The sequence below is a fragment of the Echiichthys vipera genome (genome assembly GCF_963691815.1).
Source record: "Echiichthys vipera genome assembly, chromosome: 6".
NCBI lineage: Eukaryota > Metazoa > Chordata > Actinopteri > Perciformes > Trachinidae > Echiichthys > Echiichthys vipera.
This window is the reverse complement of record NC_139831.1, coordinates 17,150,290-17,164,068: the sequence shown is the minus strand read 5'-3', so window position 1 is coordinate 17,164,068 and position 13,779 is coordinate 17,150,290. Positions and strand designations below refer to the sequence as shown.

The window sequence follows — 13,779 nt, the reverse complement described above, 5'->3', positions numbered from 1 at the left end:
GGAGCAGCGCTCACCACCGGGGCGCGGGCACGAGGACGCGGAGGCACGAGGACGCGGAGACACGGGACAAGACAATGACGTCAGACGTAGGCAGACTTTAAGGCACGTCGACCGTGTAGGTTTCTATGGTACGTGTCTATGGTACATGTCTGTGCTACGTATCTATGGTACGTATCTATGGTACGTTTCTATGGTACGTATCTATGGTACGTATCTATGGTACGTTTCTATGGTACGTATCTATGGTACGTATCTATGGTACGTTTCTATGGTACATATATATGGTATGTATCTATGGTACGTTTCTATGGTATGTATCTATATTACGTGTCTATGGTACATGTCTGTGCTGCGTAACTATGGTACGTATCTATGGTATGTATCTATGGTACGTATCTATGATACGTATCTATGGTATGTATCTATGGTACGTATCTATGGTACGTTTCTATGGTACGTGTCTGTGGTACATGTCTGTGCTACGTATCTATGGTACGTTTCTATGGTACGTGTCTGTGCTACGTATCTATGGTACGTGTCTATGGTACATGTCTGTGCTACGTATCTATGGTACGTGTCTGTGGTACATGTCTGTGCTACGTATCTATGGTACGTGTCTATGGTACATGTCTGTGCTACGTAACTATGGTACGTATCTATGGTACGTTTCTATGGTATGTATCTATATTACGTGTCTATGGTACATGTCTGTGCTGCGTAACTATGGTACGTATCTATGGTATGTATCTATGGTACGTATCTATGGTACGTATCTATGGTACGTTTCTATGGTACGTGTCTATGGTACGTATCTATGGTATGTATCTATGGTACGTTTCTATGGTACGTGTGTATGGTACATATCTATGGTATGTATCTATGGTACGTTTCTATGGTACGTGTGTATGGTACATATCTATGGTATGTATCTATGGTACTTATCTATGGTATGTATCTATGGTACTTATCTATGGTACGTATCTATGGTACGTATCTATGGTATGTATCTATGGTACGTATCTATGGTACGTATCTATGGTACGTTTCTATGGTACGTATGGAGGACTGAACCAGGTTTAATATGTAGAATCTTCATTAAAAGCTATATTTTTGAATAATAATACACCCACAGGGCGTTTTGAGGGGTACAGAATGAAAGTATTGCTTTTCCATAAAAAAACATATTTAGTCTGAATTAATATTTTAATTTGACTGTTTACAGGTTTGACATTGACTTTATGGCACGTTCTGTTTACATTCAGCCAATACGGCATTTCAGAGTGTGTGTGAACAACATTTTAGAGTCATTGTAAGGGTCGACATGTAAATGTACAAATATGAAATTTCACTTGTAGATTCTTAGAAGTGTGTAAATTAATTCTACTTCCAGTTCGGTGCAGATCACCCCGTGATTCAAGCCATTTACTCTGGTTAAATGAAACAGAAGGGTTTGTTTACTTGTGGTGCCACTGGAGAACGCTTCGGCTTTTACCACCCAGAAGAACGAATATTATTGTTGTGATGTCATGGTGCATTGTCGTATAGCGGCCGGCATTGCAGGTTGCCAGGGTTGCCTGTTGTTAGGTGCAGCTATTGTAGGCTGGCACTGGGTGTAATGGAGTTTACCAGTCCTGCAGCTGCTTATTTGTCCAGCAGCTGAGTGACTGGAGACGGGCAAAAACCAGAGTCAATATAGGCCAAGCATTCACTCGATTGACTGAGATAAAGGAGTTCAACGGCATTCAAACGCACGCCAAAATGGCAACGTTTCTCCTTGATGGGTGAGCTAACTTTTATATTTGTTTAGCTGTATCGGCTTACAGTAACTGTCAGTCAAACTCTAATACTTGTTTTCATGGTGTGATTGCCGGAGGGGATGAGTTCAAACAGGCTCAAACAGACTCTGGTCTCCTGTAGGCTGCTGGGCCGGGTCTGACCAACCTGGCAACCTGAGTGCTGAAATTATATTTTGTTGTTGCGACTATGATCTTAAGACACTAGATGGCGGTGTTCTGATCATCTTCCATATTCAACCTTTAAGTCTCAATAAATAAATGTATAAATAAATATAGACTGGCGTCCTGTCCAGGGTGTACCCCGCCTCACGCCCGATGTCAGCTGGGATCGGCTCCAGCACCCCCGCGACCCCGACCCCGGGATAAGCGGTTGAAGATGAATGAATGATGAATAAATGTATAAATAAATTAATAAAATAATAAATAAATACATTAATAAATCATAAATGCATAAATCAACCAATTAAAGAATAAATAAAATAATACATAAATAAACAAATGCTTTACATTTATTTCAACATTTTTGTTCACCTAAATTTATTTATTTCTGTATTTCTGTCAGTCCCATTTATTCATGCATTTATTTTATTTATTCATTCATTTACTTCAGCATATATATATATACTGTATGTGTCCATATCTTAATGAAGTAGGAGGTCCCATCTAGTCACTTTTTATTGCTGTATTAATTTATTTATACATTTATTAATGCATTTAATTTTTGAGACTTAAGTCATGTTTAGTCCTCCATATGTATGTTCTCTTTTGTACATGTTTCTATTTTCTAATTTGTCTTTAAAGGGAAGAATCAAGGGCCCATCTGCATATCGTTCTTTTGAAATATGTTCACAAATATATGTTTTTAAAAAGTTGTAAGTTGTCTTGATTATATGAAAAAAGGACAAACAAACCACACAAAGAGCTTATTTGAAAAGGAAAATAAAGTCAAATACAGATCTTGGTTAGTAAAAAGAAAAAGTATCAGTTCTACCAAAACTACTACATTAAAAGTTTTATTCAAGTAGAAAAAATACACAAGTATTATCAGCAACGAATGGACCTTAGCCAGTGTCAGTGTCACGGTATATTTTATCTTATTTGATCATAATTATTATTACTGATGATTAATTAATAACACAGCTGGTAGATTATCCTTTTTCATGACACGATCCCAGGAAGCAAAATGTAAATATGCCGTCATTAGGATAAGGTGTTTTCCCCAAAGAGATTAATTTAAATAAAACTGCTTTAATAAAGCTTTTTAAATCTATATTTTTACGACTGACAACAAACAAAATAGAGAAGAGGACAGTTCATCAGTTGACAGTGCTTCAGCTCCGCGCATGCGCAGTGCTCTTAACAGGAAGTGCTTCCTGTTGTGTGGAGCAGCAGGAGCGTGAAAGAGTTGTTTTCACGCACAGGGTGGAGGAGAAACGTTCAAGGTTAGAAACGGTGGAAGTACCTGTCCGGGCGGAGTGTGTAGACGTCCATCCTCCCCACAAAGAAGAGGACTTCCGTTCATCCGGACCCGTCAGTGCAGATGCAGACAGTCGGTAAACTCATGAAGGTGTTCGTGACGAGACGCATCCCTCCAGAGGGGATGAAGGTCCTATCAACGGCCGGAGTGTAAGCAACGTTTCTTACTATTTTTAAATTGAATTAAATGTATTTATCATCAAATAGTATAAACAATCGAAAATGGTTATAAAAATCAAATACATTACTAAGGCACACATCGAAATGTTAAGGACAAGTTATAATGGTTATAAAGTTCACTGAATCTAATTTGAATAAAGTTAAATAGCTGATAAACATTTTTTTGTTGGATTCAACAAGCCTGTATTCCTGCTTCATGACACGCGTCTGGTCCTTTTCTGTCTCCATGGAAACAGGTGTGAGGTGTCTCTGTGGGACTCGGATGAGCCGGTGCAGAGGGCAGACCTTCTCAAAGGCGTGCAGGGGGCTCATGGTATTCTGTGTCTGCTGTCAGACAAGATCGATGCCGAGGTTCTCGATGCTGCAGGTAGTCATCGTGTGTGTGTGTGTGTGTGTGTGTGTGTGTGTGTGTGTGTGTGTGTGTGTGTGTGTGTGTGTGTGTGTGTGTGTGTGTGTGTGTGTGTGTGTGTGTGTGTGTGTGTGTGTGTGTGTGTGTGTGTGTGTGTGTGTGTGTGTGTGTGTGTGTGTGTGTGTGTGTGTGTGTGTGTGTGTGTGTGTGTGTGCGCGCGTGTGTGTGTGTGTGCATGATTCAAGAAAACTTTATGTATTACACAATTAAAGTGTGTGTAAAACCATTGCACTGATCTACTTTATTTACTTTATTTCAGCAGGATATGAAATATTCAATATGAACACTGTTTTCAAGGGAGTTTTGGATACAAAAGATGCTGTTATATACAAAACAAGATAAAAAAAAATGATGATGAGTTGTGGAAAAGCCATGAGAGAATAGTGAGTTTTAAGAAGAGATTTAAACCATGTGGATAATCACAGCCCACTTTTCTTCAGTATTTTGAAAACAGCTTGTTTAAAAACAAGCAGTAAAAACTAAATACTTCATTACATGTAATTAAAAACAAACAATAAGACAAATAAAATAGAAGTAACAATGACTGTATTTTCAGTATTTTTTATTATTATTATAATTTTAAGTAATTCATTGATGTCCAAAGTATTTTGGGGTCATTGTTATGCTCAGTAGTAGAGAAATGACAGGAAATGACAGGCAGACGACTCAAATATAATTCATGGTCAGTATCTAATCCCTGAGCTTTCTCCCATTTCGATTCAATGTTGTAAGAAATTAAAACGTGAACATTTCCAAGGGTGATGCATGCTTATTACAGACATGATAATAATGATATGAAACTGAGAAAAGCAACAAATTCACACAACCAGAGGATTTTTTTGCATTTTTGTCTTTACACATTTTATAAAATGATTAACTGATTATCAAAGTTGGTGCTGATTAATTTTCTATGGATCGACTAGTTGATCAATCCACTAATTGTTTGAGATCTAATTAAAACATATCATAGTCATAGGGTCTAGATTTCAGTGTTTCAGCTGGTCTGTCTCTGACTCCAGGGCCAAACCTGAAAGTCATCAGCACCCTGTCAGTGGGATTTGACCACTTGGCTCTCGATGAAATCAAAAAACGGTAGGCTACATCACAAAACTGCAATATTACACTTTAAAAATAACCTTCTACTTGTAGGATGAAGTGTCATGTTCAGTCTAAGCCATAAAACCGTTTGTTTTCATCAGTGGTATACGTGTTGGATACACGCCAGATGTCCTGACGGACGCCACAGCAGAATTGACCGTAGCTCTGCTGCTGGCCACCGCTCGCAGATTACCAGAGGGGGTCGAGGAGGTCAAAAAGTCAGTCAGCACAGTTACACTAATCACTGTCTTCTTTGATTATGTGACATAATAATAATACGACTGTCTTTTTCTCTCTCAGTGGAGGCTGGAGCTCCTGGAAGCCTCTCTGGTTGTGTGGGTACGGTCTTTCTGGCAGCACAGTAGGAGTCATTGGACTGGGACGCATTGGTAAGGGTTTGCTGATGCTGCTTCGTTCACTTTGGCACTGCAACTTCCTTATCATAGAATATAATATCATATGGCTCGACCCTGTGTTGTCATACTTAATTAGCATTGTGTGATATCTTTTTCCAGATGAAATTAAAAGGTCCCATATTGTATAAAGAGAGATTTCCACGTCTTTTTTCAATTCTCAATCGGGTCGAGGGGCTGTAGACGCTTTTAATGTAATTCCATTGCTAGGCAACAGCCTTGGTCCTTGTTAACTTCCTGTCAGCTGATGTCATTGACTGCAACATGAATCAAACTTGGACACATTTAGACTGTTTATGTTTACATCTTTGAAAATGTCTATCTATAAATACTGTGAGAGTATGAAAACGCTCAATCCACAGAGAAAAGCAGAAAACCCGTATTCAGAAACTGTTTCTTTAAACGAGCCATCAGGACTTCTGTACAGATGTCACAACTGAACTATATATAGGTAGGAAGTGCCGCTACAGTGCTGTTGAAGTCCTAATGCAGAAGACCCAATCAGAGGAGACTGAGATTTTTCAGGAGGGGGGTTTAAAGAAACAGACTCTAAAACAGAGAGGGAATACAGGTATATTCAGTCAGACTGCATGAGAAAAATAAAAAACAATGTGTTTTTTGTATGTAAACACGTTCTAGTAGAAACTCAAAATGATGAAGTATGAACCTGAAAATGAGCATTGTACGGGACCTTTAAGACGTGTTCGTAGTTGAATAGCTTGTTGTGTTTGTGTTCAGGCATGGCCATTGCGCGGAGACTCATGCCCTTTGGAGTGAAAAGGATGCTGTACTCTGGGAGAACAACCAAGGCCCACGCTGCTGAGGTGAATGCGGAGTTTGGTAAGAAAAAGGAGAGAAACTTACTCAGTTGAATGGTACAGAAGCAGTGAAAATTGAATATGATTATAAATCTATCAAACAAAAATAATGAGTTTAGGTGAGTAGGTCTGCATATTTGATGTGTTTGCTCCCCTCTCCGTTGAACAGTTCCCCTGGACACACTTGTGTCTGAGAGCGACTTCATAGTTGTTTCCTGCTCCCTGACACCAGAGACCCAGGGGATGTGTGACAAGGCCTTCTTCAGCAAGATGAAAAACACAGCAGTCTTCGTCAACTCGAGCAGGTAGACTTCCATAGCACTGCAAACATGATTGGCGCTATGTGAACTTTTATGATCGCAGACAGCGGTAATGTATTTCTGACACCAGCCGCCTGCTCTGAAAATACATTAGGATTTAGGATGAGGATTTATTGGTTTCAGGGGAGCTGTGGTGAACCAGGACGACCTGTACGAGGCTCTGTCCAGCAGACAGATAGCTGCAGCTGGACTGGATGTCACAACACCTGAGCCCCTCCCAACAAACCACCCTCTCCTGACGCTTAAAAACTGTGGTGAGTTAATGGGATGTGAAATATGTCAGGTTTTTCCGCCCTCTTTTCTCACTACGCCTCCTGATTGAACAAAAATGTTCACATGTAATTGTCTTTTTTAATGGTATTTTCTGTCCTCTCCTGTCTTGTGCAGTGGTGTTGCCACATATCGGCAGCGCCACCTACTCCACGAGAGGCATCATGGGAGTTTTGTCAGCTCAAAACCTGCTGGGAGGTTTACAGGGCACGGACATGCCCAGTGAACTCACCTTCTAGAGCCGGAAACCGAGCCGCCGTGCCTACTGCCTCCTCTGGTGCTGCAATAACAGATACAAGTAACGTACTGGTCTAGTAATGGTTTCCTATGTGAGATCAAAGTGAAACACAATAATAATACTAATGTAGTTCAGACATTCTCAGATACATGTTTATATCAAGTCAATGTAGTAGTCTAACGACTTGCACTTTTGATATGCACTGTGCATTTTTCAGGAAGGAAGTGCTCAGTGTCAAGTCATTTGTATTTATATGACCCAATAATGTAAGGTTTTGTCATCTCAGACGTGTATTCAAGTTCTTGAAAAAGAGGCTAATGAACAAACTGGCAGCACTCCTTAACATTAGTTCTTATCAGAACATGATACATGCTTAAGTGGAAGAACCGCAACAAGTGTTTCCCATTTGCATCCAAATCGTCTCCTTCAAACCATCAGTTGCTGGTTCCCTCTCTCTGTCTAAATATAATGGTTGCCATGGAGATAAGTATTAGTGTTGGTCTGCACTGTATTTCAATGTTAATGCTGTCGATGATGCTACGAAACAATTGAACACTCCTTTTTGTTTTAAAAATCAAATTTCCCTGAAGAATAAAAACATATTGCTTAGTTGAAACGTAATGCTGTTTTTTGTTGTTTTTTTAAAGAAATTCCACATAAATAGATTTAGACGGGAACAAAACCCTAAATTAAGAATTTTAATGTGTTATTTCAATGGCCGGGGAAAGTTAAATCCATAGGAATTAAATTGGAAAGAAATGACATTTCCATGAAAAACAAAGTAGCAGAATGGTCAGAGTGGCGGACATTTTTGTGTACCGTTTCTAAGCAACCGTATAAACTTCCGAAGTAGTGACATTAGGAGAGCCAGCTGCTAAGTGAGTCACATTTAACAACTTATGCTTCATCCACACACACACACAGGTGGCAACTTTGTTCGGCTCATTTTCTGATGGGCCCACTTGTGCCGTCACCATGACAACTAACAGTTGCTTTTATGTTTTGTACTGGTCAAATTACCATAGGAAACTCAATTCCCTTTCTACCCAATTTGATATATATTGTTTAATCAATATTTGTGAACATGAACTTCTCTCTTAAAGCAGGAAACCACAGAAATAAGTCCCAAATTTGTGTTGTCATCAAGTATAAAATCTGGAGCTGATTTAAAAAAAAAATTTTTTATACCCTTATGGGTTTTATTATATAGTAGTGTTGTCTCCATATACTCAGAACATCCCCCAGGGTGCTCTCAGAATCACCTTCTCCACACGTTATACTTCATGACATCACAATTCTGAGTTTCAGTTCAATTTTATTTGTAGTGTCAAGTCTAATATCTCAGGACACTTTTTCATATAGAGTAGATCTGCATCACACTATGATTTACAGAGACGCAACAATTTCCTCATGAGCAATAGTGTTGACGGAAACCTTCCTTTAACAGGCAAGAACTTCATAAAGACCCTCGAGGCCCTGTGGTGGGCGGCCATCTGTCTTGATCATTTGGGGGACGAAGATCGAGAGAGAAATAATGACTACAATACATAATTTATTTGTATCACTCTTAACACAGCAGTAAAAAAAAATATTTTCATTGTAGTCACATCTGTTTGCCTACATTTCATCCATTCAATTTAATGGAATGGTTAAGAACATTAAAACAATGAAAAACGTAACAATTACAATAGCTAATTGACTTTGAATTCATGTAACACAGAAAATCAATAACTCATTCGGGTGTGTGAGTGTTTGGGGTAATAATTAAGTTTACAGAGTGCATTATGTCGCGCAGATCAACAAACACCTGTCAGGTTGGTGCAGGTCACAGCAGGGTGTCTGAGAAGGACTGATCGTCCCTCCAGTTCAGGCAGGTGTTTTTCGAGTGCTTATACAAATGTGAGGACTGGCTGAAGCGTTTGCCACACTTTGGACAGGGATAGGGCTTTTCTCCCGTGTGGACACGAATGTGTTTCTTACAGTCCGTCAGGTTCATGAAGGTCTTGCAGCAGATCTTGCATGCGTATTTCTTCTCCCCTTCCACCAACAGCACGTGGTCTTCGGCAGCTGCTTTCTTGCATTTTGACAGAACATCCTCTGAAGCTCTGGTCAGAGACGGTCGCTCATTAGAATCCCCCACCGACGAAGAGGAACCATCCGTGCTGGCTTCGGATCCGGGCGGCACTTTTGGGGCGATGCGACGGAAGGTTGTTGCCCCTGAGCTTTTCCCAGCCCTGGAGGGTTGCACGAGCGAGGTTTCCAGACCGAGACCTGGTCTGATGCCGCTCAGGAACCCCGCTAAAGAGTTCTGGGTGGGCTGGAGGATGAGTGTGTCGCTGAAACCGGGGCCCTGAGTCGGGAGGAGCTGCTGCAAGGGGACAGACGTTACGGGAAAAACAAGTGAGGGATCGGCAGACTGAGCGGACGAGGCTTCTTCTGAGCTTTGACATAGTCCGCCGGTATCAGCTGCAGGAGTGTCACTGGCAGCGGCGGCGGCAGTGGCAGCAGCAGTGAGGCTAGCGAGGCTTTCTTCTTCCTCCAAAGCTCCCATTACGCTTTCACTACTGGGATTAAGGAAGCAGGAAAAAGCAAGTTCTGACAGACTGTCCAGACCTTCACCGTCCACTGACTCCTCGCCCAAATCTCCAGCGTCTCTCTGTGCATCTTTTTGAAGATCTACGCAGAGCTGAGATTGCAAAGAGCACACGTCAGCCACTGTCGGGCAGGCTGTGGTCATTTTCTCCTCATTTAGTCGTGCATCCCAATTGTCGATGCAGTCTCGTGGTGGAGACAGAGGAGGGTTGTTTGTTAGATCTGGGGAGGACAAGCTCAGATTTTCCTTTTTCACCTCAATCATCGGCATCTTCGACTCCTCTTCCTCCCCTTCTTCTCCCACCTTTACTTTGACCACTGTGTCTCCACATTTCTCCCACGCACCTTCACCTCCCGTGCTGCTGTCCGATTGGCTCGGCAGCTGGATCTCCTCTGACTCTCCTTTGGTTGCTTCATATTTCTCCTCCACCTCCTCACCTCGGCCCTCCCAGAGTCCGTCGGTCGTCTTCAGGCAGTCCGGGAACAGCAGCTCCTCTCCGCCCTCCTCTGTATTGACGGTGCTTCTGGTTACAGTAGGTGAACACTCCTTATAGTTTCCCTCGGGCAGCCTGCAGGATCTCTTTCCGCCACCGAGCCCGTCCTCGTGCGACTTCCTCTTGTGGCTCAAAAACGCCGCAGCACTCTGCCCCTGGTCTTCAACCCCACCAGACTGACTCACCTCCACGCCCACCTCCCCCTTATCTATGTACTCCTCCATGACGGAGGTGACCTGTTGAAGCGAGGCTGACCTCTCCGCCTGTGTCGACTGCTGCTGCTGCTGCTGTTGCACTGACCTCCAACCTTTCGGGGGCGACGCAGGAAAGTTTTTCCTGGACAGGTGGAGCTTGCAGGCCTTTACCACCGTGTTGAGGTGCAGGTGCGACGCCGCCAACAGTACATCCATCACATTGGAGGCCCCCGGAGAGAGGCTGGAGGTGTAAATCATATCTAGCAAGGTGGAGAAGGCCTCTGGGGTCACCACCTCTGGATCTAGCTCCATCACACTGGGGCCTCCACCTCCTCCTCCACCACCTATGTCAGCCCCTGGTCTTCCGACCTCATCGCCGCTGTCGTTGGAGCTCAGGAGAGCCCGGAAGTGGGAGCTGCATGCTGCCAAGATGGAGCGGTGAGCCTGAAAGCTCTGGCCTCCAACCAGCACCACACAGTCACACAGCTGAGCATGGAGGCGCTGGTGGTTGAGCTGTTTGAAAATATGCTGAAAATGACCCGGGAAGTCCATAATATGCGGCGGGATTTGTTTATTATAAATATTATCTTGTAGCATCCGTGGCGCTACTGATACAATTACCCAACAAAGGTCATTATCAGACGCTTCTCCTTATCCACATCTCATCTGCTGACAACAGAAGCCTACCTCCAGCGTCATGTGCGGCGCATTGTCTGCTGTAGCCGGGGGATGCTGTGTGAGTATGGGCGGGCCTCTGCTCCAACAGCAACACGGAGGATGCGACGCGGTCCTTGAGCTTTTGTCTCCGAGACCAGCCGGATATCTGCTCAGCGGTTCCGTTCGTGCTAACTCAAACACAATACCCCAGATTGTAGCTTTCTTTTTTCGTGGTTATTATTAATGTTGCTGATTCAAAGCGCTCACACACGGACCGGTGTAGACTCTGCTGTGGACGCCTCCATCATCTGTAGTCTCATCAGCCCTTAAACAACACCGCCCCCAGGTGGGGATCTCACGGAAGTGCATCTACGTTTGGGTACACCTTCTTGTCTGTTAGTATAGAGACGTGTATTCTACTACCAGTTTACATTTGTATTTTATAAAAAACGAATCAAAGTAAATATGAAAATAAATAAATTATTTGTGGGAATTTTCATTGGGCTTTATCACTCCAATTAGGCACCTGTAGCAGATGGACTCTGATACTTTACCTGATTTTAAATATATGTATTTATGTACAGCAGAATAACATGACTCTTGGGGAAGGGTGGCTAACTTTTTAGGCTTAAAATACTTGTCTAAATGTTTGGACCAAAACTAAAAGACCAGTCTTAAAGATTTTTGTGAAACCGGTCGCTGGTCCAACTGATGGGTTCAAAGATACCAAGTTTTAGGTGTTAAGACCATCAGTGGAATAAATGACATAAAGTAATATAAACGATTGACATTAAAGACAATAAAACAAAATGTACTATGTATTTCAGCGCTGTGGCCTACGTTATAAATAAGCAACAATAAACAGGTTAAAAATGCGTTTTATAGACAAAGTCAAAACATAGGCAGCTGTGGTACCGATCTTAAGACAAATATGTAGCTTGTGCTGCTGCAGATGTTTAATAAGTTTGAACGTAGACCGTAAGACTTTTACTATTATTTATTTTCAGATTACAAGATTTAAAACTCATTAATGGAAATGTTCAAACATGTGTGCCTTGCAGTGTACAATTTCAGTGCACTGCTGTAACAACTTTAATGCAGATCTGCCATGTTTTCCTTTGAATGTGTGAACACTGCAGGCATACACAAGATCAAACTTTGCATTTAACAAAGATCACAATATGTTTAACAAGAAGAGCAGACTAAAGTTACAGACATGAGAAATGAGAACGTTTCCTCAGGTGCAGTGATGGACAGACACTGGTCGTCTCCAAAAGAGTGAACTGTGACGACCCCCCTGTCTGCTGATGATGGTCCATACTGTCTCTCTCGTGGAGTAAACCTGTAGATGATGGTGGAATAAAAGACCTGCTGCTCTGCTCATATGCTGTCCAGCTTCTTTAACACGTATGGGGCTGTAAACACACAAAAAACGACCATGAATATAGTGACATTTATTACTTTTTAATTTTCTCCGGCATCCAGGCAATTCAGCTTGTGTTTTATGAGGTCTTATTCCATTCAACAACAAACCAGACGTGTTCCTGGAGACGCCTTTTTTTGAGCTCAATGAATGTAAAGTAAAAAGTAAAAATTTGTTCTCATCATTGTGTAAATTTTACAACTTGTATGACGTAAATTGAGGGAGCAAAAGTAGTATCGGCTCTAAATACCAGCTCGAGAAAATCGGCAGTGCGTATCGGTCAATCACTAATTAAAGTATTGTTATATTTTTTGTAATTTACATTCACTTGTCAAATACATTTAAATCGTCAAAATGTTGGCACTTTAAACCAAATGATTCACAAACAAAAAAACATTAGCAGAATAATACTAAATCATAAAATTAGATAAAACACACACACACACAAGGATTTACGTAATTATGTTATAAGATGATAAGATTTGCATAAGTTAATCGTTTTGGTTAGTTTTGTATGAAGTAGTTTTGACTTGTATTTGTTGCTTTAGTATGTAGCTGTTGTCGGTGTCCTCTGCAGCCTCGCGCTACTCACTGGCTCTGAGGAGGGCGACGTAAATAAGGAAGTTGCGCACGGACGAGATCACGTCCTGTCGCATCTTCTTCTTCATCTCCTCCGGGTCCATTTTGGGCCCGAGTCCTTCCAGTTTGAACATGGTCGCTGCGGGTTCACCGGGTCTCGGTCTTCAGGCTGGTCCGTGCTCAGATCCACCGTCTGTCAGCAGCGAAAAAGGTCAGGAGCGTGGATGAGATGATCTGAACCGGAACTACATGACAACGGAAGTGACGATGAACGACGGTGCGCACGAAGGGACAACCGGCACGAGGACACAAGAAGGCGAAAAAATTTAATGTTTTTTACCTCTTTTATAATTCAAAGTTTTTATTATATTTTCATTATGGCAACAGACAAACGAACATCAAACAAAACAGACAGAATGGAAGTTAAAAATAGAAATCATTGTATAAAAAATACTAAACTAAAAATAAGGCAGGCACATCTGTCGACCAAAACTGTCCCATTTTTATTTTATTATACCTTTTTTACAATTTACTCACTCCTACATCTTCTCCAACGCCAAAGTTTGTTATCTGCCATCTGTGTTTTCCACATACTCACGGGGGGATCCTCTGAATAGCCCGTGCACATGTTATTAGGCCAGTTTTTAATATTGTAAAACTGTATTTGTTCTCAAAACTTTATTTAGAACAATTCAGAACATTATAACTCATAAGAATATTTAATTTGCATTTCTCAAAAACATTATAAACATATTAAAAACGGCATGGCTCTATTGACAATTCACTAAGGTAAATACATTAATAAATGCAAATAGTACATAG

The 13,779-nt window shown here is 41.6% G+C and overlaps 3 protein-coding genes across 3 annotated transcripts; 1 reads left to right on the top strand and 2 right to left on the bottom strand.

Annotated features, from left to right (window-relative positions):
* The first annotated feature begins 3,182 nt into the window (after window positions 1-3,182).
* Window positions 3,183-7,620, top strand: grhpra (glyoxylate reductase/hydroxypyruvate reductase a). The gene is made up of 9 exons (XM_083915232.1): window positions 3,183-3,422; window positions 3,689-3,819; window positions 4,881-4,953; window positions 5,061-5,177; window positions 5,260-5,348; window positions 6,111-6,212; window positions 6,360-6,495; window positions 6,634-6,764; window positions 6,898-7,620. The coding sequence occupies exons 1-9, from the start codon at window positions 3,337-3,339 to the stop codon at window positions 7,017-7,019; spliced, it is 987 nt and encodes a 328-aa protein (XP_083771358.1). The 5' UTR covers window positions 3,183-3,336; the 3' UTR covers window positions 7,020-7,620.
* Window positions 7,621-8,843: 1,223 nt separating this feature from the next.
* Window positions 8,844-10,850, bottom strand: LOC310948028 (zinc finger and BTB domain-containing protein 5-like; the record flags this gene model as incomplete). The annotated part of the gene is made up of 1 exon (XM_083915029.1): window positions 8,844-10,850. The coding sequence occupies one exon, from the start codon at window positions 10,848-10,850 to the stop codon at window positions 8,844-8,846; it is 2,007 nt and encodes a 668-aa protein (XP_083771155.1).
* A 1,087-nt stretch (window positions 10,851-11,937) lies between these two features.
* Window positions 11,938-13,203, bottom strand: tomm5 (translocase of outer mitochondrial membrane 5 homolog (yeast)). The gene is made up of 2 exons (XM_083915822.1): window positions 12,971-13,203; window positions 11,938-12,370 (listed from the first exon to the last, which is right to left on the bottom strand). The coding sequence occupies exons 1-2, from the start codon at window positions 13,089-13,091 to the stop codon at window positions 12,336-12,338; spliced, it is 156 nt and encodes a 51-aa protein (XP_083771948.1). The 5' UTR covers window positions 13,092-13,203; the 3' UTR covers window positions 11,938-12,335.
* Between the last annotated feature and the right edge of the window lie 576 nt (window positions 13,204-13,779).

Bases quoted from the DNA above. Each gene is read 5' to 3' on its own strand.
- tomm5 (XM_083915822.1), bottom strand. From the start codon at position 13,091: ATGTTCAAACTGGAAGGACTCGGGCCCAAAATGGACCCGGAGGAGATG. The intron at 12,371-12,970 runs GTGAGTAGCGCG...GTGTGTTTACAG, and splicing joins CGTCGCCCTCCTCAGAGCCA to CCCCATACGTGTTAAAGAAG.
- grhpra (XM_083915232.1), top strand. From the start codon at position 3,337: ATGCAGACAGTCGGTAAACTCATGAAGGTGTTCGTGACGAGACGCATC. The intron at 4,954-5,060 runs GTAGGCTACATC...TGTTTTCATCAG, and splicing joins CTCGATGAAATCAAAAAACG to TGGTATACGTGTTGGATACA. The intron at 5,178-5,259 runs GTCAGTCAGCAC...TTTCTCTCTCAG, and splicing joins GGGGTCGAGGAGGTCAAAAA to TGGAGGCTGGAGCTCCTGGA.